This window comes from Pelodiscus sinensis, chromosome 24, assembly GCF_052426305.1.
Source record: "Pelodiscus sinensis isolate ZL-2025 chromosome 24, ASM5242630v1, whole genome shotgun sequence".
Classification (NCBI taxonomy): domain Eukaryota; kingdom Metazoa; phylum Chordata; order Testudines; family Trionychidae; genus Pelodiscus; species Pelodiscus sinensis.
The window spans coordinates 8,830,504-8,846,324 of record NC_143075.1 but is presented as its reverse complement, the minus strand read 5'-3'; the positions used below and the strand labels follow the sequence as shown (position 1 = coordinate 8,846,324).

At 47.3% G+C, this 15,821-nt stretch overlaps 1 protein-coding gene across 1 annotated transcript in view; it reads left to right on the top strand.

Annotated features, from left to right (window-relative positions):
• The window catches only part of LOC102462273 (ATPase family AAA domain containing 3A), a 75,723-nt gene that overhangs the window by 26,974 nt on the left and 32,928 nt on the right, over positions 1-15,821 (top strand). Inside the window, exons 8-11 of the mRNA XM_075906421.2 lie at positions 5,843-5,998; positions 6,283-6,339; positions 6,972-7,097; positions 13,235-13,359. Coding sequence (XP_075762536.1) covers positions 5,843-5,998; positions 6,283-6,339; positions 6,972-7,097; positions 13,235-13,359 — 464 coding nt within the window. The remainder of the gene's footprint in view (positions 1-5,842; positions 5,999-6,282; positions 6,340-6,971; positions 7,098-13,234; positions 13,360-15,821) is intronic.

Below are 15,821 nucleotides of genomic sequence, written 5' to 3'. Positions count from 1 at the left end.
TGGCCCCATTCTAGTAAGGGTCTGTGGAGGTCGAATGTAGAGCTACATTCTGTTCAGTCTCAGCTTCACCTCAGCCTTTTTATTTCAGCCAAACTACCACTGAAGTCAGCGAGGTGAATGTCCCAGCAACAACAGGCAGCTAACTCGAATTGGTCTCAGTGCAAACTGGGCTGGTCAGGCTGAAATGAATCTGATGCTTAGAATGCCAGTGAAAATTTCAATTTCAGCTATTGTAGGGCTGTTAGTGGGGACTTGCGGATGAACCACCACTGTGAACTGTCTTCCACTGGCATTTTAGCAGAATCCAATGAATTGAGCTGCAGGGCCCCTGAGTTTTCAGTGTTGAGAGCACACCCGATATTTACAGACAGTTCCTCAGAGGAGCAGTGTTAGTTGTGGGCATGTCTCTCCTGTCTAGAATGAGGGGAGATATTCTTTGATCTAGACTGACACTTGCAGAGGGAATGAGTGCAGCCCTTGGATGCTGGTGAAACAGAGCTCAGAGGCACTGTACCGCAGCCTGAACCAGAGTTTCTCTGGGTGTAATGCTTCTGCTGGAACACACTCAGGGCTTGTCTTCACCACTGGGCCAGCGATCCATCCAGCAGCAGTCGATTTATGGAGTCTAATATAGACATAAAAAATAGACCATCAATCACTCTCCCATCGAGTCTGGTACACCACCTCAGAGACGTGCAAGGGGAGTCAATGTGAGACTGTCTCCTGTTGGTACATGGGTCTAAATGCATTAACTTCAGCTATGCTATTCACGTAGCTGCAGTTGCGTAACTTGGTGTAGACCTTCCCTCAGACTAGCCATCCCCATATCCCTGTACTTCTGAAAAGTGTCCTGGTGAGACTGTAATGGGCAGGTGCCCTTGGGTCATGAGAGGTAGTGCTGCTGTGAATCACCCTAGGAGGTCTCTCACATTCATTTTGGATGCATTTTCACAGAAATCCTCGATACCAAAGATAAATGGAGTGTAGCCAAGCTCCATTTATTATTCATTTTACAGTCTTTGATATGAAAAAGTGAATAGGCACTTAGTCAGCTAGGAATAATATTCAGAGCTTCCTGTCCTTTTCACTAAGAGCAGCATTGGAGTCCTAGGTGAACAACCCTGTAATACCAAGAGTTCCCAATGCCTGTTAATCACAGTAGAAACTGTCATGATTCTCTAAAGCCACACAGGCAATTCGGTCCCTCCTCCCCCACACACTGTTGGATAACCACGGTGATACTGTATTGGTTTTCAGCCCTCTTCATGTATATATTACCCCTTCCAAGAAATGTTACAGTATTCTGTTTGAATAGTGAGATGCTAATACTGCTTCCTAGTGCATGGTATTACAGTACTGTGTGTGTGACGGAGTATGTTTATAAGGGTTCATTAGACTGAACTGTGCTGGTGGCAAGTATATTCGCAGCTCACGGATGTGCAGTACTACATATTGATGTGGATGTAGGTCCATGCTACTGAACAGTAGATGAGTGTGCCTTGCACTTTATATTGGGAGCTCTGCTATGTTGATTGTGATAGGACTAGAGTGCAAATCTAAAGGGCTGTCAGTGAATGAATCCATGTAGTCAGGTAGCCACAGAGCTTATGTTTTGGGCCTAAAAAGTTCTCTGATCATTGGGCCAACAGAAGAACAACAGTGCAAAATGAGGTTCCTCCAAGCCCCTCCTCCCTCTTTATCTACTTCAGTAGCCTCTGAGCAAAATCTTGTGGTTCTCTCCAAAGGGATGCCGCGCACAACACACCTGTCCATGTCAGGACATAATTTTTACCATCTCCCTGATGAACTCTGTGTCTCTGTTTTTATAACCCTCTTTATTGGCCAGTCTGCTCAGATGCCCTTAATAATCTGATTCGATACCAGAAGGGCTCTGAGACACCATTGATTGTAAATCCTCAAAGTTATTTACTTGTGGCATTTATGGGCCACTTAGTGTAAAAGTTGTAGCAAGAGCCTTTTTTTCTGAACTGGTGGTATCTCCTGCCATAGTTTATTGCTATCTCTGCCCTTGTTTTGACAGGTGGTGAATTTCTTGTGTATTTTCATCTGCCCTTAGCCCTCACTAGCAAGCAGAATTCAGACATTTGTCTGAGCATCTTTGTCCCAACAAGGACTGTCTTTGGGGCAGGGGAACCACCCATAGAGCACAAGGTTAAATGCTTGTACAGAAGAGGCTTAAAAATAACTCACCCCAATGGTATAATAATGCTTCCATAATCTAGAGGGCTCTGAGCCAAAGTTTGCCCTAGGGGAAATGCTCCGTTTGATATGGGTTGGTTTGAAAAGGTTCAGCCCTGAAATTATTGGCGGGCAGAAGGATTATTAGTCTTGTGGTTATTTCATGGCAGCTATTTCTGCCTTCCTGAAATTCCCATGCAGTTTTGGTTGGATACGTTGTTCACCTCCTACACTCTTGTTTCATGTTACCGTACACTGATGTATACCTGCCAGGCTCCACCTCGAGGTAGCTGCATATCAGTGGTGGGCAAAGTGATTTGAAAATCTTGACCCACAGACACACAAGCGGCTTTATTTTGGGTGCCTGACTTGCGTCATTTTAAAGGGGCCAGATTTTCAGACTGCCCATGGCTCAGCATTTCCTGAAAGTCAGGCCTTTTTAAAGAGGCTCATACAAAAGCTTAGAACCGTAGTTTGTTAAAACAGCGCAGGATTCTGCTGGCTAGAAGATCATTGTTCCCTTGTGCATGAATGCTCCGGGCACACTCCGGGGTTGTGACACTCTTCCCCAGATTGTTCCATAAGTGAATAATTTAAGGACACTTTAAAAGCTAAAAATAGGATTCGCTTTCTGCCACACAGCCCCCAACCTCCTGCCTCTCCCTATATTGGCTCCTGTGGTGTTTGGAATGTGGTGTTTGTTCCTGTTCAAAGCATTCTGCTGCACTGTGACTAGTGGGGGGTTTCTCTGCGCTCAATCCATGTGGCAGTTAATGGTTTGAGGAGTTCAGCTGGACACGGAAAAGGCTGTTGCAGGAAGCTTATTTACAGGCTGCTTATCAAAGCAAGTGCGGATGGTGTTTAAATGGCCTATGGATAGCTCACCTTACTGAGTGCAGATTTCTTTCTGGCAGCATTTCTGGTGGGGGCAGTTTAATCCAAATTAAACCTAGTTTCATTTAGAGCAAATAAAGCTCACTTTGGTTGGAAGAGGAACTGGTTGACAGGTGGGGAGGGTGAAGCAGGCACCACATCTCCATCCTGTTGGGCCCCCTCATGCCTCCCTGTACTGCTGCCAACAGGGATTGGGATTAAAGGTAAAATGCAGAGCCTCCTGCGCTCTCACTATCACAGTAGTTTGCTGGTCATTACAAAGATGGGGGTTAAAAATGTGCACAGCAAACTCTAGCAGCTTGATTGCTAAAGCAGAGTACCTCTGCATCTAAGTATAAGGAGACTTCCCCCGCCTCACCCTTGAAAGGAAGGGAGTGGAAGGAGGGGAAGGGAAGGATATTTTGGTGACCATCCCAAAATCATTTAGTAGGGGGTCACAAAGGAGAGGAGCACAAGCTAAGCCTGCAACCATAGCCAGGACTTGGTTCAGCATAGGGATGTAAGCGGCTAGTCCCTCGACTAATCGCTCCCCCTCTTGTTGCCTCTATCAGAGGCAGAGGGGGAGGAGCAGGAGCCCGTGCTGGAGGGAGCCAGATTAAAAGCCCGTTCTTTCCAGCACCCTCTCTGTGGGAGGCAGAGGGATAGGGGGGACCAGATGTGAGCTGGGAATCAGCTGATTCCCAGGTTGCACCCAGTCCCAGGATGCTGCCTCTCTGCTTTTTAAATGTATTAAGAGCTTGCTGACTCTCAATACATTTAAAAGGCAGAGCCACAGTGGGGTTAGCTCCTGGGGGCTGGGAGCTAACCGTGCTGTGGCTGCCCCGCTTATCGACTAGTTGATGAAACTAAATTTAACATCCCTAGTTCAGCATGCAATGATTTAGAATTGTGGCAAAGTGACAGTAAATTTGGCAGGTTCATGCTTACCTGCTGGTGGTGTGATTTCAAGCTGTATCTGCTTCCTTCCCTGGCAGGTTTTCTCTTGGCAGCCACTCTTGGTAATCCTGTTCACATGAGGGACCAGCATGGTGCTTGATGGCCCAGGTGTGGCTGGGGGTTGCTAAGCAGCAGAGAAGATTGGGGGGCACTTAGCCTTTTCCCCTGTGTTTCCTTAAATGGGACTTTTCTGAACTAGAAAATCGGTGGCTTTAGTTCTAATGTACTTTTGGAAAACTCAGTCTGAGCTTCCGGAAACTGTCCTCTTCGCCCATAGTGCTCTGCAGTTGCCAGCAAAGCAGTGCCAGTCAGACCAACAGCAGAGTGTGGTGTGCTGATGTGACCTGGCCTCCTTCGGATTCTTTGGAGTGTGTATCCAGTGGCATTTTAGCTAAAGTGCTGAAATATTAAAGCACCTTAACACAAATCGAGGCTTTTTAGGAACATAAGAATAGCCACACTGGGTCAGACCAAAGGTCCACCTAGCCCAGTCTCCTGTCTTCTGACAGTGGCCAATGCTAGGTGCCCAGTGGGAATGAACAGAACAAGGAATCCTCAAATAATCCATCTCCTGTCGCCTATTCCCAGCTTCTGACAAACAGGCTAATAGCCATTGATGGACCTACTTTACATGAATTTATCTAGGGTTTTTTTGAGTCCTGTTATAGTCCTGGCCTTCAAAACATCCTCTGGCAAGGAGTCCCACAGGCTGGCTGTGCGTTGTGGTGTTTTCCAGCTGACCAAGGTGCCCTCACGCCACTAGCACATATTCTCTTCTCTTTAACCATGTTTTGTTTCTTTTAACCAAACTTTCTACTGTAGGTCCCTTTTCCTGAGAAGCCCTCTGCGAAAGAGCAGAGCTTTGCACCTGGCCTTGACTGCTCCTTTGGCCTGGAAAGTTACTGCCAGCTTGAGTCTCCCATCGTTCTCGAATTTACTCTGAATTTCACAGCTATGCTTAGAGTTGCTTGTATATGGAAATCCTTCTAAATATTTAAAGGAACATGCTCAAATTTTTTTAAATACTCATGCATTGCAAGTAACATTCGGAATCATTAAAACTGGGTGCTGTACCATTCTCAGAAGCATGTTAGGTGTTGCATGCAAGAAATGAAGGGCACGTTCACTGGCTTTGGACAATGAAAGAGGACAGGTCTGTTTCTTCTCTTGAGTGTTTCTAACACTGCTGCGCTGTCTGCAAACCCTACTGGTGGTCTGAGAACATCACCGCACCCTTTATGGAAACTATTTTGTTTTCTCTTTTGGGTGCTTGTTTTTCAGTTAAAACTACATGACAAGATTTGACATAGTTTGGTAACTGGCGATCTTCTGATGGTGGAGGATGCTTTGTCCATTAACTGAAAGGAGGGAACAGTAAAAGTACATTTCCACTGAAAAGTCCCTTCTTTATATTGGTAGTTATTAGAGGCACACGTTACTTGCTGTACACTAGCATGTAAATATAAATCAAATCACCCCGGTACCATTCAGAGAATATACAAAGATAAACAGATTTAGCAATTAATGCAGCTTGAAAATACATTTGACTGTCAGTTTCATTGTTCAAAAATGTAATTAACCAACTAGGAAATAAAATACATTTTGTCTCTTCCTCCATTATAACGCTGTTCAGTTTACAGTGTGAGTTGGACAGATCTGTGCTTTAACACCCTTTGACCAGCATGTAGGTAGACAAGGCCTCCCTAAAGCCTCGACTATGACCTGCCAATAGGAGATGGCTGCAGACTCCAGATTGTCATTCTTCTAGCATGGTTTGCAAAGGAGATTGATCAGAATCCTCCTCTCTTCTCAGGTGGCTGGTCTGACCCTGCTAGCAGTGGGGATTTACACTGCCAAGAATGCTACAGGAGTTGCAGGGCGGTATATAGAAGCTCGTCTGGGCAAGCCCTCCCTGGTGAGAGAGACTTCGCGCATTACTGTGCTAGAAGCACTCAAGCATCCCATCACGGTAAATACCATCAAGGTCTGGCAGTGTGAGGCTGGTAACCCCACACTCACTGGGAATGCTTATATTTGCATAATTTTTTTATCAGATAAACAGGACAGGGGATGCTGTCTCAGTTGACAGTTTCCAGTCCATTCTCTGGGGAGTGATAAGCAACTGGACTGCTTAGACATACTGACATCTCTCTGCCTATTATTTTTATCATGATCTAAGCTAGCTTGCTTTTGCACTGTGACTGGATTCTTCGGGCAGGTGGCTGAATTGGTAACTAATCTTCTCTTTCTCAGGTTGGCAAGCGTCTTACCAGCAAGGCTCAAGATGCCCTTGAAGGAGTGGTTCTCAGTGTGAGTATTGGCTTTTGCTATCTGTCTGCACAGAATCTTAAGTGACTTTCTTGGTGTCTAACTATCAAAGGTTCCCTCCTGGCTTTTATTTTAAATTGTTAGAGTTCAGTAGTACAGGAAACATAGCACTCTTGGGGCAACCCAGATGTAAAGAAGCTTCTGTGTTCAGCATGGGCCACATTAAACACCTTGCTAACCTTTGATCCCTCTGTACGGAGCAGTTGGAAGTCTTGGGTCAGCACTTCTGTCAATATGATTTTCTCCTTAGTCAACATGTTAATGTGACAGTATATTTGGTCTGAGTTCTACATGTCATAGTAGCCTGGATTCTGAAAGGTTCATGTCCATTATCCATGCAAGAAAGTATCCTTATTAGCTAAAGCTTTGCTTATTGGCTGTGGCTTGAGTTTGAAGTAATTAGAACTTTGAAATACAATAAATCCTAAAGCAGGAAGAGAAACTACTTAAGTCCAAGCCAATAAGCTGCAGGAATTCAGGCTAAAAACTCATCATACCTAAGACTCCAACCCTGGTCTTTGCATACAGCCCTATGGCCATCTGCTTATACCATTATGCGATGTGTACAGTTCTGAGTATCTGATTTCTCAACCTCAACTTTTCTCCTCTTGCAGCCCAAGCTGGAGGAACGTGTGAGAGACATCGCCATAGCAACAAGAAATACAAAAAAGAACAAAAGTTTGTACAGGAATATCCTTATGTACGGCCCCCCAGGTACTGGGAAGACACTCTTTGCGAAGGTAAGACTCTGCCAAGATTCTAACAGCCCAGCTGTTGTGGATTTTTAAGGTATATCCTACAGTGTTATAACTATGCCTCTCTGGCCTGCAAGCAACTGCTGTAGTTTTGCCACGCTTTGAGGGGTGTGTGTGTGTAGTAGGGGACTGGGACACTGAAGGAGGAAGAAGGGACATTCACTTTACAGCACTTGACTTTCTGCTCCGGGTTAGACAGTCCAATGATTTGGATTCTAGAGTTCAGCATAGAGAGAGAAACTGTTCCCTCTGGATTGGCTGATAGCATGAAACAGTCTGTGCGTGCCACTTGGCAGGCATGACTTGTGAAATGCCAATGCCAGCCCTGGTTTCTCATTTCCACCTCTGTTAATCATGTTTGACTCATCATCGGGGCTATCCTGTTGCTTATTAACTCATGGGGTTGGGAGCAGGAGGGCTGGATAAGTAGAAATTGTTCTGTCTGCCCTGTCAATGTGTTTCATTTTGTCCGGCGTTTATTCTAATGCACATAAAAATGGCCATAGTGGGTCAGACCAAAGGTCTGTCTAGCCCAGTATCCTGTCTGCCAACAGTGGCCAATGGCAGTGCCCCTGGGGGTATGAACAGAACAGGAAAATCCAGTGATCCGTTCTCTGTTTGTCATTCCCAGGCTCTGACAGATGAGGGACGCCATCCCTGCCCATTCTGGCTAATAGCCATTGATGAACTTATCTTCCATCTACCTATCTTATTATCTCATCTAGTGTGGTGGGTGGGAGATTTGGGTTTTTTTTTTGTTTGTTTGTTTGTTTGTTTTTGCGGGAACCCTGTTATTCTTGACCTTCACACCAAACAGCACCCAGCTATCTCACAGCAGCTCTGATAGGTGGAAAGGCCTCTTTAATTTAGATAATGGATTTCACTTTTGCTCTCAAAGCCCCAGGGAAATCTTTCTCCCAACCCTGGTAGTTGTTGGCTTATAAACTTATTGAATCATAGGGTTGGAAGAGACCTCAGAAGATCATCTAATCCAAACCTCTGCTAAAAGCAGGACCAGTCCCAACTAAGGCATCCCAATCCGGGCTTTGTGAAGCCGGGACTTAAAAACCTCTAGGGATGGAGATTCCACCACCTCGCAAGGTAACCCATCCCAGTGTTTCACCACCCTCACAGTGAAATAGTTTTTCCTAATATGCAACCTAAACCTCCCCCACTGCAACTAAAGACCATTGCTCCTCGTTCTGTCATTTGTCACCACTGAGAACAGCCTCTCTCCATCCTCTTGGAACCCCCCTTCAGATAGTTGAAGGCTGCTATCAAATCTCCCCTCACTCTTCTGCAGTCTAAATAAGCCCAAATCCCTCAGCCTCTCCTCATAAGTCATGTGCTCCAGCATCCTCCTCATTTTGGTCTCCCTGATGCAGGAGGGTTTAGATCCCTTCCAAACTCTTTTTTAAATGTTCTAGATCAGGATATTCATATCCATATAAACAGGGCTCGACAATTAATATAATCTACTCTCCCATGGCGAGTAGATTACAAGCCGGCACAGCTGCGCAGCGCGGTCTGTGCATGCGCAGTGTACAGAACCTCACGGCAGCTTGGTGAGCCCTGCATATAAACATCCAGTCCTTTCTGAATCCTGCTACGCTCTTGTGCCAGTGAGTTCCACAGGTGCTTCATGCTGTGGAAATGTCATTCCTTTTCAGTTTTTTGTCACCTTTGTGTTTCATTGACTGTTCCTAAATTCTTGCATTTAGAGCATCCAGTCACCAAGCCAGTTGTATGAGTCGGAGACTGAACTAGCATCTTATCTCTTGAGATGAGCTCTCAGGTTTGGAGTTGATACACTGCTAGGGCTTGACTGTCTCCACCATTGCCGAACGGGTGTCTGTAAAAATAAAAGCTTTCGAGTGTTCCTGAGAGAATACATTTCACAAACATTACATTTAGTTGTAGTGAAAGACGACATTATCACAGCAGGAGCCTTCTTTTCCTTAGCCTGTGACACCACCAGATAGTCCATTATGACTGTTTGGATTGACTGTCACTCGTGATTAACCGTGGTGGGGTTGTGTGGCACTGAATCCACACCTTGCTGCCAGCCAGAATTCCCCAGCACCTGGATCCAAAGACCCTGCGTGCTTAGACTTGTTCTTTTGTCTTTAGGCGGTAGCATTGGGCACATGGGTGCTATAACTAAAATATGGGCGAATAACTGCTGAGCAGTGGAGCTGCAGCATGGGAGTTATAAACCTTCCCAAATAACAAAAGGAGATGCTGCCAGTGCCGTAGGAAACTAGCTGCTGTTAGAATTCATCTGCTTATCTCAACTTCATTGGTTGTAAAGTCTAGCGATGGATCAGCCGTCAGAATCTCTCAGAACAAGTGTGGACCAAACACACCTCTAGTATAAGGGGACATAGGCCTACCAGCATGTTATTTAACAACTCGATGGGAGGGAAAGCATCAGTTGTGATCTCCTCTAAGGAAATAAGCCCTGTTCTTGTAGATCTCTTGCCATCTCAAGCTCCTCGTGGTAGTCAGGGGGTCCTAACAGGTCTCCTGCTCCATCAGTTATGAAAACCGTCTGTGTGCGTGTGTGCACCTCTTGTATGTCGTGTTGACTTTGCGCAGGTCAACACAGCAGACTCTGTGAGAGCCCCCAAAACTTACAAAATCAGATACGGATCAATGGCACCAGGCCAGGTTTATTGTCAAAGGAAGTACAATAATAGTTGTCAGTAGACTCCACTGAACCACTGCGCATATGTACCCTCTGACAGTGGCCCAACCCAGTGCCAGGAATGTGACACTGCCCCTTCAGTTGGACAAAGACAACTCTTTGGGGTACATTTTTATACACAGGCACAAACAAGTTACACATCACTCCTCATGTATCAGGTTGCCACTCTCTTACGTTACCAAGATACACCCATTACTTTGTACACAGGGGTTTGATCCCTGTCTGTCGTGCTGTCAGCTTGGACCCTGTCCTGAACCTGGGTCAGTACGTTCCTGTTCTCTGTGGGGAGTGTGGTAGTAGCAAGATATTCCTTTACTAGGTGTTCTGTTATGACCCTTCTGGAATGTGCTGAAGGCCTGTGCCTAGTATCTCTGAGGTCTGAGTGTTTCTGTAATGTTGGCCGTGTTCTTGCCAACTTCTGTGAGCAGGACCTGCCTCTTGCTCACAGCTTCACTCCGCTTCGTATTAGCCTCATATCTGGCCTGTAATATGTGGGCTTCTGATTCAGGCCCTCATCTTACTACACTCCTATGGTCCCATGAATGGGAGTTGGGGAGAGAAATCTGCACCATCTTGATGTTCACATCTCCATTATGCCCTCCTGTCCCCCTCCTCTGAGCAAGTGTGTACGGTGCTCTTTCGGGTAGCACTTCTACGCTGGGAGACACCATCCTGGGAATTCGGAGCCCCCCTTGTGCTTTCTTGAAATGTCCAGGGTTTTTCTCCTCTTTGGATACAATTCTTAAGGTATGAAATCAGTCTTCTAGTTGTGTCCTGTAATTTGGGTCATTTCTTCCCAACAAGAATGGCATAGTACTTGTCAGTGAAGTTGGCTATCCTTTCCGAGGTGAAGCGTGAGGTATTAGCCCTGGACGTGGATGTCCACTCTCCACAGAACAGGTAAAGCTGAAGCAGCAGCTATGAACTCTTGCTCATGCTGCTCCATTGATCTTCTTCAGTCCTGTCCTCTAGGGGCCACTGTGTGTGTTTCCCTAGCCCGTCTGATCATTGGCCGGTTGTGGGTGGCTTTTGTCATGTGGCCACCCATCCGCTGGGAAAGAGGTTGGAAACCACTGACTTGTATCCCAGCATCAGTGTTCAGACCGGTTTTACCAGAACACAGCAGTTCCACGAGCTCACTCTTCCGCAAACAACAAAAGATGGCAGCACGGAGCAACGTGACTGGATTTTCTGCCTCATGCAATGTAGGGCTCTGTGGGTCAACAATCTGCTAAGTAGCTGTGTGGGGTGGCAGGATGTCAATGCCGCAGATGTGGCTCTGAGCTCCCAGCACTGTCAACCTGATTCAGAACACTTTCAATATTAGCAGCGGGAGCTGGGTGATTTTAATGGACAAAGCAAAGCTTTTTTCCCCTGCTTCCTGCTGCCCAGCAATTAATTGGCCGGTACAGCTAAGCCTGTTTCACTGGAGATGGGAAGGTGTTAATGGTGTCGGTGGCTGTGGCTGTCACTTCCCTGCATGAGCTGCCTTGTTCACTTGCTCCTTCAGGTAACTTCCTTCGGCTGACTCAGCAGAACGGGGTGGCAAAGAACTGGGCTGGCTATTTGAGCTCTTTCCTTAATTCAGCCTGCTCCAGGCTGGGCTCCCTCAAGCTGCTCTTTGCCACCACCTCCTGATATGGGGCGTGGGGGAGGGAGAGGCGCTGTCCTGGTATGCTCTTTCCCTACACTCAGCTGAACCCAGAGGGTCTGTGTGGAACGGGTGGTCACATGTGCATGTATCTTGTGACAGAGTCCTTGTGTGTTGGGGACAGACTGAACAATTGACTAAGCCCCTCTGTTGCTTTTGGGCATGGGCAGTTGCAGGCTAATCCCCTATCAGCCTCCCGTATTGAGGAAATTTGGGAATTAATGTCATGGTCTTGAAATCATGGGTTGAGCCCTTCAGTAACTCAGCCAGAGCTTAGGGGTTTACCTCAGGTGTGGATGAGCGAGGTTCTCTGGCCTGCAATATGCAGGTCGGGTTTAGAGGGTCATGATGGCCCCTTCTGCTCTTAGCCTACAGCTCCAAAGCTTGGGGGGTGAAGGGAGACTCTCCTGGTTCTCTGGTTCCATGTCACTTCCGACCTGCTCCATCAACACAGGCTTCCAGCCTGCCTGGGGGTTGGGCTAGCATTCTGTGATTTAGCAAAACCACCGCAGATTTTCCCCTCACTTCCAGGCTTGTGGCATAAATTCCTGACCCACTCCAAAGGTTTCTTCATGACACCAGGCGAGGGACTTGTCAGGCATTGAAGACAGCCTACAAAAGGGAAAGGAAAGTTCCATAACTTCTTTAGCCTTCAGACTAAATTAAATAGTCGTCAGTAATCCAGGTTTATAACTCCACCAGCAAACAGAGAAGTGCAGAGCTTCATCCCTCATGGATTATATCACTCTAACCCCAAAAGAACTAGTTGAAATTAGGGCTCCATTATGTTGCCCAGGCAGGAAAGGAAGAGTCTCTGCCCTGAAGCCTTTACAGTCTAAACAAACAATGCAGAGAAGGGGACACAAAAGGCAATGAGAAGGTGGGGAACTGAGGCATAGAAAGGTTAAATGAGTTGCCTGACATTGACCTTCTGGTGTCCGGTTCTTAAAAAACAAACAAACGGGGGGACGGGAAGAGGATATCAGATTGGAAAGGATTCAGAATTGCTCTGAGAATTATTTGACTTTTGGAAAAGCTTCTTTACAACTGTAGTTTCACTGAGAGAGAGAGATGACTTGACCAAGATGTGCAAATACTAAGTGAGAAGATGTGTTTTATGGCTCTGATCTAGCAGGCAAAGGTACAACAAGATCCCTGGTTTGGCGGCTGAAGCTAGATATATTTAGGCTACAAGTCAAGTGAACATTTTAACAGGCAGGGTAATAACCATTGGAACTCACATGGGCTTTAAATCAAGATGGGATGTCTTTCTAAGATATGTGCTCCAGCTGAAGCAGAAGGTCTGGACTTAATGCAGAAGTGACTAGGTGATCTCTGGCCTGTGCTGTGTAGGAAGTCAGACTTTAGGATTAGAATTAGTCCCTTCTGTGTTTTAAAATGTGTGAATTTGGATCTCCTAAGTCTGCCCTCATGGCTATCCATTCTGCCTTCCGTCCTTTTCCTGAAAATACTCTGCTCGTGCCCCCTGTGATTGAGAGCAGCGTTTAGTACTACTCGGACTTTCCTTTTTGATCAGCAGAGCAATTTACTAGCATTAATATTCCCTTTACCCAGTTGAGGAAGGTATTCCCAGAATTTCACAGGTGGGCAAATGAGGTGGAGAGGCTCTGACATGTCCCAAGCCATGGATGATGTCAGTAATTTAACACTCTTGCGCCGCCTTGCTCTGTACTATGCAGTAGAGAGAGAACATTTCAATCACCACTCACAACCTCTTTGCTCTTCCTTCTTTCTGTTTTCCAGAAATTAGCCATGCATTCCGGCATGGATTATGCCATCATGACAGGTGGCGATGTCGCCCCCATGGGGCGGGAAGGAGTTACTGCCATGCACAAGGTCTTTGACTGGGCTAACACGAGTAGGAGAGGGTAAGTAGGAATGCCACTGGCATCTGAGCTTTGCCTAGATCCTTTATCTTGCACGGGGGACCTAGTGGAATGGGAGTGTGTAGTGCCCAAGCCTTTAGCAACAGTATGTCTGTACTTCAGTCTCAGTGGATGTACCCTCATAAGCTTTAGGCTGACTGGCTTGGGCCCTACTTCCAGCAAAGCTGAGGCAGCAGTAGCTTCAGTGAGCACAGGATCCCAGGTCACTTAGGTACCTACAGGTGCTTCTGGGACTGAGTGGAAACTCTTAACGGACCAGGTGTTCCTTCAGCCGTCCCAAATCGTACCTTTTAATAGTGACCTGCACGGAGGAGCCCCCTGCTGCTGCTTAACGAGGTATAAAGGGCTAAAGGAGCCCTCCCCTCCCGACCCCCTCAGTCAGAAAGAATAATATTCAGTTTGCTTGTTACCTGAGGCTTCTCCGGGATGCCAGGCCTATCTGGACAGTCTTCCTAGAGGAACAGAGAACTGGACTGAGACCTCTGTTCCTGGGTGAAGAAGTGGGAGGGGTGAATCCAAGAGCTTTTCTCCTAAGAGTGTCAGTGGTTGCAATTAAATGTTAACAAAAATTGAGCCATGTCCAGGTTTTAGAGCAGGGGTGGGGAACCTACGGCCCGCAGAGCTTCCCCTACCACAGAGGGGTGAACTGGCGCCGTTGCTAGAGCCTCAGGCCCAATCAAGGCAAGCCATGGGCAGCATCTGGCCTGTGGACTCTGCCGGGAGGGGGAGGAAGTGGCCCTGCACGCTAGGGATGGTAGATGTCAAGTAATAGGATAGTTGAGTAACTCCATGAATTCTTATTGGTTGCTTGACTATTCTGTAGTTCCCAAGGGCGGGGCTGGCAGCCAATGCACTCTGCCACCACTCCCGGGGAGCCCTCTGCCACACCATGCTGCGGGGTTGCAAGCAGGAGCCAGTCTGCGAGGGGAGCCAGTTTAAAAAACAGCTCCCCATATAGACCATCTGCCTGCCGCCCTGCTGCCTCTGATAGGTAGCAACATGCAGCCCTTGTCTGTGGGGTCCTGAGCTTGCTGCTGACAGAGGAGATGCAGAGCAGCCTCTGTCTGCGGGAAGCTCGGACCCCCCCCACAGACAGGGGCTGTTTCATGGAGGCTTCTACTTCCCCCGTCCTGCTGCTGCTGACTCTGATAGAGGCAGCAGCTTGGAAGGTGGAGGGCAGCTGGCACTGCGGAGCCAGTGCTGGGGGAATCTGCTTTAAGATGGCTCCCCCCAGCGCTGGCTCCTGCTCCCCCCCCCCTTGCTGACTCTGATGCAGAGGGTAATGTGACTAGTCAACAGATTAGCCTAGGCTTATCGGTTAATTGTCTAATTGGCATCCCTTCTGCACAATGTAGGGAAGCGCTCCCTGCAGGCACTGCCCCCATCACTCCCATTGGCTAATCATCACTCCCCTGGATCCCGCAAAACTGCGTGGAGCTACCTGTGCACCACTCCCGCCTAGATCCCTCACCCTCAGCCCATTCCTGCACCCTCCCTCCTGCCCAGACCCCACACCCTCCCCCCGAACCACTCCTGGGCAGTCCCCTCCTGCACCCTCTACTCCTTGTTTTTGGCCTGGGGGCCCCATGATCTACTAGCCTCAAGCCACCAGAAGAGTTAATCCAGCTGTAGGCCATAAACCCTGAGCCTTGATGCCTCCTCCTCTACCCCTGGGACTGGAGCTTGATGGGTGTAAAGGGAATTTATTTTTTTCCTGTTTCTTAGGGGTTTTTTCTCTTTCTCACTTGAGGAGGCCAAGTCACTGAGGGTTATGTTTTGCTTCTCACTTGCATGTGGCCCCAGATTAAATTTTTTTTCCCCTGTGGGTCAGTGGTCCCCACCTCTGTTAGAGAATCTAGTAATTCCCTCCCCTTTCTGTTTATCAAGTTACAGGCTGTTGTGGTGTCATGATCTCCCTGCTTGTCTGGTTCTTTTGCCAATGAGCTTCCATCAAAAACAGGGAATTCTGTTCCTGATATTTGTAACAAGGAGAGGAGGAAGGAGGGAAATCCATTTCACCACATGGTGCCTTCTTGATCAGTTTGTGTCACAGTCTGTCTTTCCAAAATCCCTTTTACAACAAATAGTCTGGAGTGGTTCTTTCATTGATGCTAAATCCCCACTTTTGAGTCTTGAGAGCGCACCTTGCCAGTCTGTCTGCGGGGATGTGCATTGCTTTGTGCGAGTGGCAGCCAGGCATGAAGCCGCTATCCCTCTGTGCACCTATGCCCTCTCCCGGCATATTAAAATCCAATCGCGGCCTGGGAGCAGTCTTATTTTGCTGCTGTGCTATTTTGCAGAGTGTAAGCCTTGCGTGGAGAAAGCTAATTGGTGACTGATGTGCACTGCGATTGGTTCAGACAGACACTTTCGTGCCATGTCCATACTGATACTCTGCTGTGTTCCTCACCAAAATGTTTTAATTTCCCCCCCAAAGTCGATAT